Below are 18,711 nucleotides of genomic sequence, written 5' to 3' on the forward strand. Positions count from 1 at the left end.
AATGAACCCTGCTGACTTTGCCAATTTTCTTGCCAATGGGTTTCAGCCACAGGTTAGTTTGCTATGGATTCAATGTGACCAAAGAAAATGACAGCAAACGTTCTTTGGGGCGAAAGGGTTTATTACCCAGCTTGTTCTTCTGGTGGTAGGTCAAGCACTAGCATCTCTGCTTCTGCCCAGAGCATTGGGGCAAGCTCTCTATATAGTGAAATAATAGCTTATTACCTAAAGTTGTGGAAGTGGTAGCCTAGCAACAGGCCAGTTATATTATCAGGTGTTTTAATTTCAGTGAGGATCTTAACCATAGGAACCCCAACTTCCCCACAATCAAATTCTCAATTCCACTGGTGAGAAAGCTATGTAAGGTCCCAAAGACACTGGTATTCATGACAGACTGGAGGCTCTGGAAGAAACATGCATGAAAATCTCACTGATGCAATGACACTAGAACACCAACACCTGGAGTATCTCACTTGCTGCCAAATACTGGTGCTAAAGCTCACTTCATGTAGGAATTGCTATTAAAAAGCATGTCAGCTTCCAGCATCACCATGATTTCTGCTTTGTAAGCAACAGCTGAACTGCCTGATTCTGGATCTGTTTGATTTTCACCCCATAAATGATGGGATTAAGCATAGGAGGAGCCAGAATGAAGACACCAGCCAGCAGTACATGGATTTGGGGTGCAGTGTTGTGTCCAAACCTCTGAGTAAGGGAAGTAAAGATCCCAGGCCCATAAAAGAGGATGATGCCACAGACATGGAAGCCACATGTGTTGAGAACTTTGTGGCAAGCATCTTGGAATGGGATGCCGAAGACAGCACATAGGAAAAAAAGTTAGCACAATATCTGAGACCACTTTTGACCATAGGACAGAAAAGCCAGACCAGATATTTACTCAAATGTCATCACAGGAAACACAGACCAAGACAATGTGCTTCCAAGCAATGTTTGGGAGGATGTTAATTTTTCAAAAAGTCAATCTTTTCAGAAGAAATATTATGGGGATAATTGTAGCATATCTTTTTAGAAGGACAGTCAGTCCAATTTTCACAATTAGCACATGTGTAGGAATAGTGGTATATCTCAGTGGGTAACATATGGCAATGTAGCAGTCAAACGACATCAGCAAAAGGATCCCTGACTCAGACATGGAGGTGGAATGGAGGAAGAAGAGCTGAGAGATGCAGCGACCCAGGGAGATCTCCCCAGCACGGAACCAGAAGATGGCCAGGGCCTGAGTTATTGTACACTTGGAGAGGACAATGTCTGCTCCGGCCAGCATGCAGAGGAAGAGGTACATGGGCTCATGGAGGCTGCGCTTTGTGAGGATGATGTGGATGAGCCGACTGTTCCCAAGCAGGGTGATGACATAGGAAATGAGGAAGGGGATGGAAATCCACACGTGCTCGTTCTCAAGGCCAGGGATACCCAGCAAGTGGAAGACTAGGTGGCTAACACCTGTGTGGTTAAGGTAGTCATGCCTGCAGCAGATAATCTGGGACTTCACTTCCTATTCCAGACAAAGAAAATTCCATCTATACTCTAAGATTTTCTCTGTTGTTACTAAGAACTTTTCACAACTAACTGGTTCTTTTCCATTCTCCTGCTGTCAGTACTATGGAATTGAAGGTGATATGATATGGTTTGCTCTCTGAATGAGGTCTTTAGCTCATAAATAAGAGAGAGATTTACATTACTGATTAAAATTACATGACTAAATCAACATATTTTTAATATTAGAAAATTTTAGTATGGAAGTGTAATGGATGTGAAATTCTTATGCACATTTGTATTGGTCCTATGAATGACTTAATTACAGAAATTACACATGAAAATATAATAGGTTAAGAAAATAAAAGAAGTGAATGGAGTGAAGTCATTTGGGAGTTAAAGAAGGAAGTTTTGACAAACAAGTATGAAGCATGTTTAAAGCAGCTTGCAGCTCTTGAAGTTATGATATTGGAAACTTGGAGCAATTGAAACAAAGATGGCAATGAAAGTAGACAAGCCCTGCATACAAATTAAAGAGTATGGACTTTATCATGTTAGGAAAAATGGTCAGCTAAAATGTTGAATTTTGAAAGCAATTTGGATATATTTATATGGCAGCTACGTGGAAGATACAAAGGCTGGAAAAAGAGAGCAAAGGCTAGAATGCAATGTAATAGCAGTTTTCCCTAGTAAGAGAAATAGATGTATTGATGAATTGCTATCACAATGAAATGAGGTAAAAAAAGTATCCTTTTTAAAGCACCTTCTCAATTTTAGAAACATATAAAAATATTTAATATGACTCGTCACTCACTTCTTTAGTGAACACAAACCAATAAGGATTGTCATACCAATTTTTCAAAACAGATTTCAGGCTCAAGAATATTGTTACAACTCAAAGAACAGAGCTGGATTCTGAAGGTTTTCAAATTTTACTAGGCTTAAATCCCTTATCTTTTAAATAGACAAAAAAAGCAAACAAACCCCACAACACTTTGTAAACTAATGAAATTACAATGCTCTCCTGACCTAGGGAGGAGTGAGCTAGAAAAACAAAGGCAGCCACTCTTGTCAACCACCAGTATATAATTTTCAAAGAACTATGTTGTACACCTGAGACCAACATAATATTCCATACCAACTATATCTCAATAAAAAACAACAAACAGAGCCCCTCAGCAGGTAGCTACACTGATAATAGGAAAAAAAAAGCCAGACCAGATATTTACTCGAATGTCATCACAGGAAACACAGACCAAGACAATGTGCTTGCCCCATTAGCAGCTCTCTTGCTATTGGGAAGTCTTTCAAAGTACCCACCTTTCTTTTGTCCCAGAGTGGCCGGTTCTGGGTATCTGCTTTCCACGAGTGGCTGGAATCTCAGTCTCTCTGAGTATTCTGCCTGTCTTTGCTTTCCAATCCCTCTAATGTACCACAGAATAAAAACAGGAAAATATCACAAAGTTTTGTAATTATTTATGATTGAAACTCAACCAGCTTTTGATATTTGCTTCCTAATAATGTCTCTAAAAAGAAAAAGGGTAAATTTTTGGTAAGGATATACTACACTATGTGTCCTATATCCAAGCCAGGAAAGAGCAGAGAAATTGAGAAATGACTTTATTGTTCAGTGTACTATGTAGTCAGAACCAGATGTTATCATCGATAGAGACCAAGCAAGCCAAAGATAAAAGGACTGGGGAAGAAGATGGAAAAAAAGTTAAACTGCTTCAGATTCTAGAAGAAAACAGATGGTTTCATGAACAGAGAGTTCATTATTCTCCTAAAGAGGCAAGAACTATTAATTATAAAGGGAATAATTTTCACTCTCAGAGCAAACCTCTGGGTCCTAAATGCTTTGCATTCTCTCAAGGGGCTGTTTAAATTGATAATGAATTGCAGGATGTGAGTTTGCTGCAGAACACAGGTAGTGGGAGGTGCAGACATTCAAAGGATTTGAAGCACAGGTAAACTGTCATCTCATTTATGCATTTATTTGGTAAATGCATTATTATTATTATTCATTTTCTCCAAATTAAATTTCCAGAGTAGGAAAATCCACTTCTGTTTTCATTCCTGTGTTACCCTTAGGAAATGGCTAAAACTGTACTGGAAATAAAGAGAGCATGAACCCACATCACATGCTTCTATGGACATTAGAGGGACTGGAAAGCAAAGACAGGCAGAATACTGAGAGAGACTGAGATTCCAGCCACTCATGGAAAGCAGATACCCAGAACCGGCCACCCTGGGACAAAAGAAAGGTGGGCACTTTGAAAGACTTCCCAATAGCAAGATGGCTGCTAATGGGGCAAAGATTACACAGAGCTTGCAGCTTAGGAGAAAGGACAGGTGAAGCAAATTGTCCTGGCACACTCAGCACAGCAGGTTGGGAACTTTGAGGAGCCTCAGGTGCTCCATTATCTGGGTTGGCAAGGAAGAGAAGAGGTTACCCCATTGCAATATGCAGCCTTCCTCCATTCCTTCCTCCCAGCCAGCACTGGTTTGCAAATTTGGTGCCCCCACCACCTCACCAGGTCAGCTAGAGGCAGCTATAAGGGTGTAATGCAGAGGCTCCTCTCTGAACACTTGGCTCACTGGCCCTGGCAGTGGAGGCAGTCAATGCAGCAGGGAAGTAGGAAAGACCTTATTCCTCCCAGCAGGCACTGGTGACCTACAATTGAGACCCCCTCCATTGCTTCAGGTGCTGGGCAGCTCCAGAGAGTAGAGATTCTAGTCACTAGTGGGCACCACCTACACAAAGTTATTATTCCTTAGTAATCATTAGAAATATGAAATGGCAAAAAATCTTGGACAAATGAGAATCCTACAAAGACCAGAAAGAGCAATAAGTGAAACTGAAATCACCAATCTTCTTGATAAAGATTTCAAAATAGAAAACATAAATGTTTTCATGGAGCTACAGAAAAATATTGAAGAACTCAGGGAGGACCTCAACAAAGAGATAGAAACTTTGAAAAATACAGTATCTGAAATGAAACATACAATGGAGGGATTTAAAAACAGATTAGATGAGGTAGAGGAGATGGTAAATGAAAGAGAAATTGGAGAACACCAATATAAAGATGCTGAGGCACCAAGAGTATTATTCTTTCATCTCTAAGATGAAAGAATAATAAGAAAACTATGTGACCTATCCAAACACAACAATATTTGCATTATAGGGATGCCAGAAGAAGAAGAGAGAGAAAAAGGGACAGAAAATGTCTTTGAAGAAATAATTGCTGAGAACTCCCCCAATCTGGGGAAGGAAATAGTCTCTCAGGCCAGGGAAGAACAGAGATCTGCCAACACAAGGGACTCAAGGAAGACAACACCACCACATATAATAATTAAAATGGCAAAGATCAAAGACAGGACAGACAATTAAAAGCAGCCAGAGACAGGAAAAATGATCACATACAAAGGAAAACCCTTCAGGCTTTCATCAGTCTTCTCAGCAGAAACCTTACAGGCCAAAAGGGAGTGGCATGATATATTTAATGTAATGAAACAGAAGGGTCTCCAACCAAGAATATTCTACCTGGCAAGATTATCATTTAAATTTGAAGGAGGGATTAAACTATTTCCAGATAAGCAAAGTTGAGGGAATTTACCTCCCACAAACTACCTCTACAGTATATTTTGGAGGGACTGCTCTAGATGGACATGCTCCTAAGGCTAAATAGCTGTCATCAGAGAAAAATAAAACCACAGAAAAGAAAGTAGAACAATTAATTACTAAGAAAATGCAAAATTAAATCACCTACCCACAAGTCAGTCAAGATATACACAAAGAGTACAGCATATGACACCTAATATATAAAGAGTGGAGGAGGAAGAAAAAGAAGGGAAAAAAAGGAACTTTGATTGTGTTTGAAATAGCATACTAAGCAAGTTAAGTTAGACTGTTAGACAGTAAAGAAGATAGTTACCATGAACCTTTGATAAGTATGAATTTAAAGCCTTCAGTGGGAATAAGTACATATCTATCAATAGTCATCCTAAATGTAAATGGACTAAATTCACCAATCAAAAGACATAGAGTAACAGAATGGATAAAAAAACAAGACTCATCTATATGCTGCCTACAAGAGACTCACTTCAAATCCAAAGACATACACAGACTAAAAGGGAAGGATGGAAAGATTTTCATGCAAATAATTGAGAGGAAAAAGCAGGCATTGCAGTACTTGTATCAGACAAAATAGACTTCAAAATAAAGAAAGTAACAGGAGGAAAAGATGGGCATTACATAATGATAAAGGGGTCAGTCCAACAAGAGGATATAACCATTATAAATATCTATGCACCCAACACAGGAGCACTTAATTATGTGACACAAATACTAAAAGAATTAAAGGGGGAAATAGAATGCAAGGCATTCATTTTAGGAGACTTCAACACACCACTCCAAAAGGACAGATCCACCAGAAAGAAAATAGGTATGGAGACAGAGGCACTGAACAACACACTAGAACAGATGGACCTAACAGACATCTACAGAACTCTACACCCAAAAGCAGCAGGATACACATTCTTCTCAAGTGCACATGGAATATTTTCAAGAATAGATCACATAATAGGTCACAAAAAGAGCCTCAGCAAATTTAGAAGATTGAAATTGCACCAACCAGCTTCTCAGACCACAAAGGTAAGAAACTAGAAATAAATTATGCAAAGAAAACAAAAGAGCCCACAAACACATGAGGCTTAACATCATTCTCCTAAATAATCAATGGTCAATGACCAAATAAAAACAGAGATCAAACAATGTATGGAGACAAATGAAAACAGCAATTCAACAGCTCAAAAACTGTGGGATATGGTGAAGGCAATTCCAAGAGGACAGTATGACAATACAGGCTTACCTCAAGGAAGAAGAACAATCCCAAATTAACAGTCTAAAATCACAATAAATGAAACCAAGAAAAAGAAAAAAAAATGAGTCCCAAGGATAGTAGAAGGAGGGATATAATAAAGGTCATAGAATAAAATAAAATTGAAAAGGGTAAAACAATAGAACCAATGAAACCAGGTACTGGTTCTTCAAGAAAAGAAAATAGATAAACCCCTGGCCAGACAGCTCAAGAAAAAAGAGAGCACAGAATCAGAAAAGAGAAAGGAAAAACCATTACAAACACCACCGAAATACAAAGAATTATTAGAAAATATTATGAAAAATTATATGCTAACAAATTTGATAAACTAGAAGAAATGGACAACTTTTTAGAAAAATACAACCTTCCAAGACAGATCCAGGAAGAAACAGAAAACTTGAACAAATCAATTACCAGCAAACCGAATACAAAAATGCATCAAAAGATCATCCATATTCGCTAAGTGGAATTTATTCCAGGGATGCAAGGATGGTACAATGTTTGAAAATCCATCGACATCATACACCACATTAACAGGGGGACAAAAACCACATGATCATCTCAATAGATGGTAAAAAAGCATTTGACAAATTTCAATATCCATTCATGATAAAAACTCAACAAAATGGGCCTAGAGGGCAAGTACCTCAACTTAATAAAGGCCTTATACAACAAACCCATAGCCAACATCATACTCAAGAGTGAAAAGCTGAAAGTTTTTCCTCTAAGATGGTGAATAAGACATGGATGCCTACTCTCCCCACTTTTATTCAGCATAGTACTGGAGGTCCTAGCCATGGCAATCAGACAGCACAAAGAAATAAAAGGTATCCAAATAGGTAAGGAAGAAGTTAAACTGTCATTGTTTGCAGATGACATGATACTGGACATAAAAAACCCTAAAAAATTCACCCCAAAACTACTAGAACTAATAACTGAATTCAGCAAAGTTGCAGGAATACAAAATTAATATGTGGAAATCTTTCACATTCCTGTATATAACAAACTAGCAGAAAGAGAAATCAGGAAAACAACCCCATTTACAATGACATCAAAAAGAATAAAATACCAAGGAATAAACTTAACCAAAGAATTGAAAGACCTGTGCTCTGAAACTATAAGACACCCAGAAGAGAAATTAAAGAAGACACCAATAAAAGGAAATCTGTCCCTTGCTCATGGATAGCAAGAATTAATATTGGAAAAATGGCCATCCTGCCTAAAGTGATCAAAAAATTCAATACAATCCCATCAAAATACCAACAGCATTCTTCAATGAACTAGAAAAAATAGTTCTAAAATTCATATGGAAGTACAAAAAACTCTGAATAGCCAAAGCAATTCTGAGAGAGAAGAATAAAGTTGGGGGGAATTATGCTCAAGCTCTACTACAAAGCCACAGTAATCAAGACAATTTGGTACTGGCACAGGAACACACCCACAGATCAATGGAATAGAATAGAGATCCCAGACATAAACCCACACATATATGGCCAATTAATATACATTAAAGGAGCCATGGATATTCAATGGGGAAATGACAGCCTCTTCAACAATTGGTGTCAGTAGAACTGGACAGCTACATGTAAGAGAATGAAACTGGATTATTGTCTAACTCCATACAAAAAGTAAACTCAAAATGCATCAAAGACCTGAATGTGAGTCATGAAACAATAAAAATCTTAGAAGAAAACACAGGAAAAAATATCTTGAATACAAACATGAGCAACTTTTTCCTGAACACATCTCCTTCAGCAAGGGAAACAAAAGCAAAATGAACAAATGGAACTGCATCAAACTAAAAAGCTTCTGTACAGCAAAGGACACCATCCATGGAACAAAAAGACATCCTACAGTATTGGAGAATATATTCACAAATGACATATCTGACAAGGGGTTGACATCCAAAATACATAAAGAACTCACACTCCTCAACACCTAAAAATCAAATAACTTGAGTAAAAAATAGGTGGAGGATATGAACAGATACTTCTTCAAAGAAGAAATTCAGATGACCAACAGACACATGAAAATATGCTCCACATCACTAATCATTAGATAAATGCAAATTAAAACCACAATGAGATATCACCTCACACCATTTAGGATGGCCAACATCCAAAAGACCAGAACAACAAATGCTGGGAAGGATGCAGAGAAAGGGGAGCCCTCCTACACTGCTACTGGAAATGTAAATTAGTTCAACCACTGTGGAAAGTATAGAGGTTCCTCAAAAAACTAAAAATAGAGATACCATTTGACCCAGGAATTGCACTCCTAGGAATTTACCCTGAGAATGCAAGATCCCAATTTGAAAAAGACATATGTACCCCTATGTTTGTGGCAGCACTATTTGCAATAGCTGAGAAATGGAAGCAACCTAAGTGTCCATCAGTAGGTGAATGGATAGAGACGATGTGGCACATATATGCAATGGAATATTATTCAGTCATAAGAAGAAAAGAAATCTTCCCGTTTAGAACAACATGGATGGAGCTAGAGGGTATTATGTTCAGTGAAATAAGCCAGAAGGAGAAAGACAATTACCAAATGATTTCACTCATTTGTGGAGTATAACAACAAAGCAAAACTGAAGGAATAAAACAGCAGCAGAATCACAGAACCCAAGAAGAGACTAGTGGTTACCAAAGGGAAGGGGATGGGATGCATGGGTGAGGAGGGAGGGAGAAGCTGATTAAAGATATTATGATAGGGGGATCATGGGGAAGGAAGTATAGCACAGAGAAGACAAGTAGTGACTCTCTAGCATCTTACTATGCTGATGGACAGTGAGTGCAATGGGGTGTGTGTGGGGAACTTGCTAATGTGGGGGAATGTTGTAATCACAGTGTTGCTCATGTGAAACCTTCATAAGATTGCATATCAATGAAACCTTAATAAAAAAAGCTTGTGATAGAAAACGTTTTATGAAATTGTCAAAATTTCTAAATTTGGTGAAAAAAATGTATGGTTCAAGAGGCTCAATGGAACCCAGGAGAAGTATATACTTTCTCTTATAAATTATATGACTCAACACCTTTCTTTTGGGCTCCCTCTTTCTGCCTTACTGTCCCACATACACACACTGCATATTTTCATCCTATTATTTTAACAACCATATTGAGATATAATTCACATACCGTAGAACTTACCTTTTTAGAGTATATTCAATTCAGTGGTTTTAAATATATCTCAAAGTTGTGAAACCACCAACAGTATCTAATTCCAGATCTTTCCATCTCCCCCAAAATCATCTAGTACTTCACAGTGATGCTATCAAAATAGAAAGAGAAACATTCTCAATTTTCTGCTCAGAGTGCCTCAGTGTCCCTCCAGCATAAGGGCCTTAGTTCTTCCAATCATCCAGAGGCCTTAATGATTTTGCCTGTGGCCTCATATCCTTGTTGTTTCTTCCTTCCCCATCTTCTTTAATATCTTTGTGTCCCAGTTATTCCTCAAACATGCTGGGGGCTGTTTTCCTCAGGATCTTTGCACATGTTATTTTCTCTGCTCAGATACTTCTTTGCCAAGGTATCTTTATGATATGGTCTCATCTCTTTAAAGACCTTGCTTAATAACACATTCTCTACACATCTTATTAGTCAGGGTTCTACAGGGATATAGAAGCAACAGGAAATCTCCTCTCTTGTTAGGCAGAAAGATAGAAATGAGCAGGATGAAAAGGAGAAAAGGTCTCCCAACAATGACTCAAATAGAGCCAGAAAACCAGAAATGACTCAGAGAGTTAGTCAAATGAAGCCACAGGGTCCAAGAGTGACTCAGGAAATGTCCAGGGTCCCCCCAAGATAAGAAACATCAGAGGCACAGTCACAGCACAGCCCCTGTCCCCATTTCACCAATCAGAACAAGCCTAGAGAGCTGACAGCTGTCAACCAAGGACCTCTCTGCTCTCTAAAAATCACATAAAAGAAGCCTCAGAATGAGCAGCTGGACCTGTCTTAGCTTAGGCAGGCCCGCTCTATGACTCTGCGCAGAGTGTACTAAAACTTACTTTGCTTTCTTGACTTTGGTCTCTCATCTCACTATATCTAGTCAGATGTAGAGACATCTAGCTGAGTCTTTTCATTCCTGACACTCTCACTCACTCTCCCTCTCAATCTCTATTTAGAGATATAGATGATATTGTAAGTCCAGGGAAAGGAAATCTCAGTGCAAGATACCTCTAAAACTGAAATCAGTCAAAGGGAGAAATAAATTTTAAAACCCATTTATTGTTTACAAACTGCATTCTGGGGCTGTTTCTCTCTCCTGCTCTGGAAAAGCCAACCAGACCTCCCCTTAACCTCTCAGGTTCAGATAAGCCCTAGGTTGCCCAGGTATTTACCCATTGATATGGAGATGAACTTTCTCCACCCCTGAGGAATGCCTACTGATATGCAGATGCACTAAAGGCATACTTCTCTCCACCCCTGAGGATGCATTAAAGCCAGCTGAAATATTCTGGAAATATTACAGTTTTACTCACAGATATAGATATAAATATAGATAGATATAGATATTTCCATCAAGATAGTTATTTAAGAAACTTGTACAATTGTGCAGGCTGTCAAGTTTGAAATTTGATTTGCATGACATGCCAGAAGGCTAGAAATTAAGGCAAAAGTCGATGTGACCATCTTGATCCTGCAGGCTGGAAAATCAGGCAGAATGAATATGTTGCATTTTGAAGCCAGAATTCCATCCTCTTTGGGGACCTCTGTCTATGATTTTAAGGCCTTCAACTGAGTGGATGAAGCCTACTCCATTAAGGAGTGTTATCTGCTTTACTCAAAGTCTAATGATTTCAGTGTTAATCACATTTTAAAATACCTTCATAGCAACATCTAGACTGGTGTGTGACTGAACTGGGCACCATGGTCTAGGCAAACTGACATGTAAAATTCACCACCATAAAATCCTACTGAGATGACAATCCCTGTGATATCTCACTACTGACACTCTAAGTTCTTTTGATACAATATTTTTCTCTATATCACATGCTGCTGCTGCTGTGTTAATAACAAACCATTACATAGAGTTGTCCAGATGCCAGCTTGGCTTAATTATTTTCTTTATTTCTATATTCTTTCTACTAAATATATCTGTGATGAAGAAAGCACTTTTGTGTGGTGTCTTCATTACTGTATCAGTGGCACCTACATCAGTTCTTGGCCCATTTTCAGGCCTCATTAAGTACTTGCTGAATGAATGACTCATGTGATAGCAGCTGCTGGTGGAAACTCCTAAGATGCTGGTGGCCAGTGAGTTCCACGGAGCCAAATAGCTGGGCTTTTCCTCTGATTCTTCTTTTGTGCTTCACATCAGTTTTTCTCATATTAAGATACATCCGTTACTTACTATTTTTATTCTATTCATTCTACATCTAGACTGAATAGCAGTTTTAATTTTATATTTAATATTTTAATATCCATTCATTTAAAAATATATTATGAGAAACAGTGTAATAATTATAATAATCACACCCATGGCCTGTAATTGTTAATATTCAGTAAAATGTTTTGTTCCTTAAACAAATTTTTACACATAATATATTGTATTATGATTTTTTTTATCTTATACTTCAATGTTACATAACAAGAATGTCATTGTCATGAAAAGTATTTCATATAAAGTTTAATATAATATTACAATGCTATATTATCCTGTGGACAATAGGTCCAAAATTTAAATGTCCTTTTTTCAGTCTAACAGTACATTCTTGTTGAATATTTTTCAAATGGATGTCACTATCAATAGAGTTATCCTAAACATAATTATTCATAAGCCTTTATCGGTGTTATATGTTACATTTTCATAAAGGAATTTTCAAATTTAAAATTTTATATTTAAATTATTCCCAATTAGGTTGAATATGTTCGAACTGTTATGAAAATGTACATTATAAAGACCAGGATTTTATGTTTTTACCTATAGTGAAAACTGTGAAATGAAAATTTGTCAAATTATCAATGTGAATTAAAATTTAACACAAATTTTTACCTAGGAGAAATTTATTTATAAAGTTTATTCAGCAAAAAATGTCTTCCCCCTGGCTGGAGGCGCATGGCTTTCCTTCAGGCTGGATGAGTGTAGCCCATAGCAATGCTTAGCTATGAAAAACAATTAAACAAGGGTAGAATCATGACTGCGGAGGGAGATGAAAGATCAGTGATACAGTCCTAGGCCTATCAGTTTAAGACCCCCCAGGAATAAACATGTAGTCCTGCAAGTTCAAAGTCTCTTTTCTTCATTTCAGTGAGGGAAACTGCACACTAGAGGAATAGTGGGGCATCTGACCAAACAAATGAAAAGACAGAGGTGTAGGATTTAGAGGATGGCTTGGTTTCAGGCAAAATATACATAAATCAGTGTTAGGCTCAAAGCAAAGCAGTATTGTGATGTATAACATCAGATCTGGAGTCTTGATTTAGAGTCTATATATCTGAGCTGAGGATGGATGGCTGAGCTGCTTCAGTTAACCATTTATGGAGGTCCTTCATGAATTTTAGTTTAAGAAATCTCTCGTTCCCTATGTGAGCATATGCGATTAATACTGGGTTGTCGAGAAGGTCTCACCGAACAGAGGACATTTGGTCTGAAGACTTATGTGCAAAAGAATAATGCACAGAAATATGGCTGAGAGCATTTTGGGTTTAATGAGATTGTGAAGTGAGAGGAACAGAAAGAGATGTGGCCAGGTATTTGTGGTAGATGTTGTTTTCCTTGCTATTCAGAAAATGGCACGTATCTCTGAAAACTAAATACAAAGAGCAGTATCTTGAAAATGGCCAAAGAAAAATGACATGTTCCATATGGGGATAATAATTTAAATTACCTTAGAATTTTCAAGAGACTGTGACTGAAAGAAGAGAGAAAAAAATTCTGTAAGGGTGAAATAAAAAATCTGCTCTCCCTGAAAGCACACAAAAAATGCTTTCAAAATGAAGTTATGATAAAAATATGTTCAAATAAAAAACAGAAAATTTTTAGTCCAGAATCTGCAATACAAGAAATGCTGAAAGAGGTTCTTTCAGTTGAAAAGAAATAATAACAATGATACTAGATGGGAAACTTACTTCCTGAGGAAGAGGTCTAGTGTGCCAGAATGTGTAAATGTTGTGCTAATTGTAAAATCTTATTTTCATCTTGATTTCTTTAAATACATATGACTCTTTAGAGCAAGATGATATCCTGTGGGGTTTCGAATGTACAGTACATATAGTACATACGGCCACTAGGGCAAAGGCATGGGGTGAGGAAGGGAATGCATCTGGAGAAGTTTCCATATTTTGAATGAAGTTGTACAATGTGAAAATATCAATTGGCAAAACTCAGAATCCACTCAGAATAAAAACTCTCAGCAACTAGGAATAAAAGAGAACTTTATTAACTTGATAAGTAACATCCAGGTAAAATCAACCAGCAACATTTTATTTAATGGGCGATTAGACACTTTTCCCTGAAATGAGGGTGGGAGCCACAACGATGTGGCCCAGATGCTGGGTGAGAGGGTGTTGCTGAAGGGCAGCGCTCTGTCTGCATTCCCTGGGGTACAGTCCTCCCTGAGGGCTTCAGGCAAATCATAAAACCTCAGCTCCTTGGCTCCCCTCATTCTGCAAGTCCTTTACAATCTGATTTTAGCGCAAGAAAACTCCATTTGAAGCGAGTGAGTGAAATTTTATTGATGTGGGGTAAAATTTCAAGGGGCAAAAACACCTGACTAGATCTTTTAGGGTATAAAATAAGCTGAAAATGTTCTGAACTTTTTTATTTGTTCTGAGTGCAATAGACCCATTTGGAGAGAACAGAGCAGCTGTGTGCTGGAGCCATTTATACAGATTCATGAAATATGAAATTGTGCACTTGTGCACATTTCAGGCTCCATATTCAGTGACCTCATGTTAGCTTGAAATGGGCCCTGGTGGGAGTATGTGTAACAAGGGAAATGACAAACACTACAAACCAGGCTTGCTTTATTTTATTCAATTCTATAATTTTATATATTTTTGAGCCAGTACAGCAGCACAGCACTGGACCACAGTACCAATTATGGAAAGTCTCAGAAATGGAAAATGCTCTTATGGTGGGAAGAGTGAGGGAACTCTGAGTTTGAGGGATTCTTTAGCTCTTATTGTGCCAATGAGCCCAGAGTCCCTACAGATAAGGTTCTTTCTACATTGGCCCCAGATTCTGATGGCTCTTAACACCCAACGTATTTCTAGGTCATTTTTCATGACTTTGTAACCCTGATCTTTCATCACACAACACAATATTTGTTGTTTTCTTAAACATTTTGAAGACTTGCTGTGTGCTAATTTCTGAGAATGCACAAAGGAAAAGCACACTACTGAGAACCGGGTAAGTTAACGATCAATTGGGGACTTACTGGCAAAGAATCAAATACACTCCAGTCCACAAATAGGTACTCTGAGTACCTACTAGACTAGATATCAGGCTCCTCAAAGAACAGGGAAAGGAGCAGCTTATGCAGGTAGGGAGAATATCATGCCAGTATTGAAAAGGACCCCAATCAGGGGTTATTCTCAGCAGAACACATCAGAAAGATGTGGTGACTTCCCTGAGATGCTGAAGGCATTGGGTCAAGCTTATGAAAGGCTCTGTGAGGCATTTGAGACATTTCTTCATGTGACCTTTGAGTAGACAACCAAGTGCTCTAGTATATGCAAGTTCTCCCTCCTATGGGCCACACTTTATTCCCTAAGCTCTGTTTGGTGCTTTCCACAAGAAAAAATTCTCTTTGCCTCTCCTTGCAACCAACTACCTTCAAGGGTAACTTTAGATACCTACTCATTCTTAAATCTTCAAAAGTACAGGACATATTACTTCATCTCTTTTGTTATTGCATGAGTTTAATTTTGTAAAACTGAGATGTTAATATTGTAACTTTATTATCTTTAGTTGTTTAAGTATCTATTTTATTTCTGTGATTAAGGTTTCATTTAAGGAACAAACTATGTCATATCCATCTTTATATATCCTGGCATATACCCCGGAATCCTTTGAATTGAATGGGATCAGTAAGATGCCAAAACTGCTTATGATATCAAGGAAAATCTTAGAGTGTAATCTGTATTTTACTATCTCTGAACATAGATGGTGGAGTCTCATTGGTCTTATAAGACATGACTACCTTAAACCACACTGGTGTTAGCCACACAGTCTTCCACTTGCTGGGCATCCCTGGCCTTGAGGACCAGCACATGTGGATTTCCATCCCCTTCCTCATTTCCTATGTCATCACCCTGTTGGGGAACAGCCTGCTCATCTGCATCATCCTCACAAAGCGCAGCCTCCATGAGCCCATGTACCTCTTCCTCTGCATGCTGGCCGGAGCAGACATTGTCCTCTCCACGTGCACAGTGCCTCAGGCCCTGGCCATCTTCTGGTTCCGTGCTGGGGAGATCTCCCTGGATCGCTGCATCACTCAGATCTTTCTCCTGACTTCTACTTTCATCTCTGAGTCAGCGATCTTGCTGGTGATGGCATTTGACCGCTACATTGCCATATGCTACCCACTGAGATACACCACTATCCTTACACATAGACTGATTGGAAAAATAGGCATGACTGTCCTTCTGAGAAGTTATTGTACAGTTTTTCCTGTAATATTTCTTCTGAAAAGGTTGACTTTCTGTAAGAGTAACATCCTCCCAAACACTGCTTGTAAACACATTGTCCTGGCCCGTGTTTCCTGTGATGACATACGAGTAAATACCTGGTATGGTGTTTTTGCCTTAATTTCAACATTGGTTGTGGATGTTGTGCTAATTCTTATTTCTTACGTGCTGATTCTCCGTGCTGTCCTGCACATGCCATCCCAAGATGCTCGTCTTAAAGCTCTCAACACATGTGGCTCCCATGTCTGTGTCATCCTCCTCTTTTACGGGCCTGGGATCTTCTCAGTGCTCACTCAGCGGTTTGGACGCCACATCCCACCCCATATCCATGTCCTGCTGGCCAATGTCTACACTCTGGCTCCTCCTATGCTGAACCCCATCATTTATGGGATCAAGACCAAACAAATCCGGGAACAGGTGTTTCATGTGTTCTTTTCAAAACAGAAATGAATGTGATGATGGAAACTAACATTGTACATTTCTCCATAATTATCTCCAGGCAGGAGGTGAGCTTTAGCATTAGGATGTGAGAAAGTACAGCTGAGAAACCAGTTAAATGATGCCAGGTGTTCGTGTCTCTAGATCGAAGGCATTGACACAATTATGGTTCTTTTTTCCTTCAAACCCTCTAATCAATCATTAAATGTCATTGTCTTTTGGTGCTTAGTTCTCTAATCATAGAGTTCAGGACTAGGTAAGTTTACATCTTTAAGTCACTTATGGCTCTGTATGCTAAGACTGGCTATTGAATTAATATGAACTGGAGACAGTAGCTCTTTCTGGATTGTTGCTGAAATCGTGTTTTCTGATGTGTTTTAAGCTTTAAATAGCTGTACATGTGTTATTCCTTTTATGCACACTCTTACAAATGCCCTCTGAATATTCAAATTATTGCTTTGCACAATGTATTACAAAAATCACCTGTATCTTATAATTTTAGTAGAAATTAAATGTATACTTATGTATGTTTTTTACTTCTCTTTCTTGGGACACAAAATAGAGCAAATTTTGTGGGTTCTCATGTTTTTGACACTTCCAAGTAAATGTTGTTTGGAAATCAATATTTAATAGTAGTCCACTGTTGCTAAAATACATATATAAAATAGTACAGCAAGCGATTATTAAGTAAAAATTATGGTGAACTAAGAAATAATTTCCATAGAGTAACACTGCCTAAATTGATGACAGTGTATGTAACAGGTAAACTACAGAGTACTGAGAAATAAACCAACAGAGTGAGTCTATGTCCTTGGTGATGGAACTCTGCCCTAAATATGTTGTAGGAGATAGAAGTACATTCCAGATCACAGTTAAATATTACCCACAAATATATATATGTATATATATTCTTATACATCTATGCATCAATCTGTGCTAAAATCAAATGAATGGAGAATATATATGAATCATAAGGTACAGTTGATTTTTATAATAATTTTAGTTTGAATTGTCTAACATTTATTAAGTGAACATGATTTACACAGAAAAGATTTAGTGAAAAGTGTTTTAAAAAGAGATAGTGGCCATCCAACTTTACTATTTTATAGACAATCTTCATCAAAGGTGTATTTGATATTTCTGTTGTGTTGCTAACCACTTAAATTTGTATATTTAATATCTGAAGACTTTTTTTTACTGCTTTTGAAATATGCCATGCCATTACATTAATAAAATATCAATAGTCTATTGATAGAAACAAACATAAAAGAGGTGTTGTCAAATACCATTAATGTTTCCTTTTGTGTAGGAAAGCAAGACAGGAATTATCTCAGCTATTCCCTGAAAATCTGAACATTTTTAATTTGTCTTCATTTTTATTTTATATATTTATTTCATATTGAAATATATATGATATACAGTATTATATTGTCTTCAGGTACACAACACAGTGATTCTCATCTTCATTTTTTAAAGATGATTCATCGATATAGGATATTCAGTACTCAAGGATTTTCTTTGAACTTTAACATTTATTTTCTATTGACATCTTTCTTTTGTACTATTGATGATTCACCTAAAAGTCTTACTGCTGTTCCTTTGATTGTATTTTACCTTGATCTCTGGCTACTTTTAAAGTTTTCTTTTGTCCTTTTGTTTTATCAGAACATATGTTACCATGGATCCATGTGCAATTTACCTTGCATGCATGGTTCCTGAATGTGTTTTTATCTTTTATAGGTTCTGGAAAATTTTCAGCATTATCTACTTGAACATTATTTCTGCCCCACTTCTCTATTCTCTCAGTATGTTTATTATTTTAGATATTTTTGTGGGTCTGTTATGTGTCTTATCCTCACTTGCCATTTTATTTGCCATTATATTTTCCTCTCTCCTACTTCAGTTTCAATTATTTTTATCTTCTCGTTCTCTAATCCTGTTCTACTCTGTAAATTCTGGTCTTTAACCCATCCGTAAATGTTCATTAGCAGGTAATCATGTTTTTCAGTTTTGTAATACCATTTAAATTTCTTTTCACACTCTTATTCTCTGGATAAATTCTTTGTACTTTCAAGTAACTTCATCACATTTTGCTCTCTTAAGGAAAATATTTACTGAAATTCTATAATCCTTGTCTGATAACTAATTACTGGGTCATCTGTCAGTCTTTGTTTTGGGGGTTTATTTTATCTCAGGTCACAAAGTTTTTTGTCTTTTACGTCTAGTATTTATTTTAATTGATATTCTAATAAATACCTGTA

At 37.5% G+C, this 18,711-nt stretch overlaps 1 protein-coding gene and 1 pseudogene across 1 annotated transcript; one reads left to right on the forward strand and one right to left on the reverse strand.

Moving 5' to 3' along the window:
• Nucleotides 1–546: 546 nt before the first annotated feature.
• Nucleotides 547–11,721, reverse strand: LOC108403746 (olfactory receptor 52B4-like; annotated as a pseudogene).
• Nucleotides 11,722–15,517: 3,796 nt separating this feature from the next.
• LOC108403747 (olfactory receptor 52B4-like) lies at nucleotides 15,518–16,462 on the forward strand. Its single transcript, XM_037026202.2, has one exon. The coding sequence runs from the start codon at nucleotides 15,518–15,520 to the stop codon at nucleotides 16,460–16,462; it is 945 nt and encodes a 314-aa protein (XP_036882097.2).
• Nucleotides 16,463–18,711: the final 2,249 nt, after the last annotated feature.

This window comes from Manis javanica, chromosome 11 (genome assembly GCF_040802235.1).
Source record: "Manis javanica isolate MJ-LG chromosome 11, MJ_LKY, whole genome shotgun sequence".
In the NCBI taxonomy this organism is placed as follows: Eukaryota; Metazoa; Chordata; class Mammalia; order Pholidota; family Manidae; genus Manis; species Manis javanica.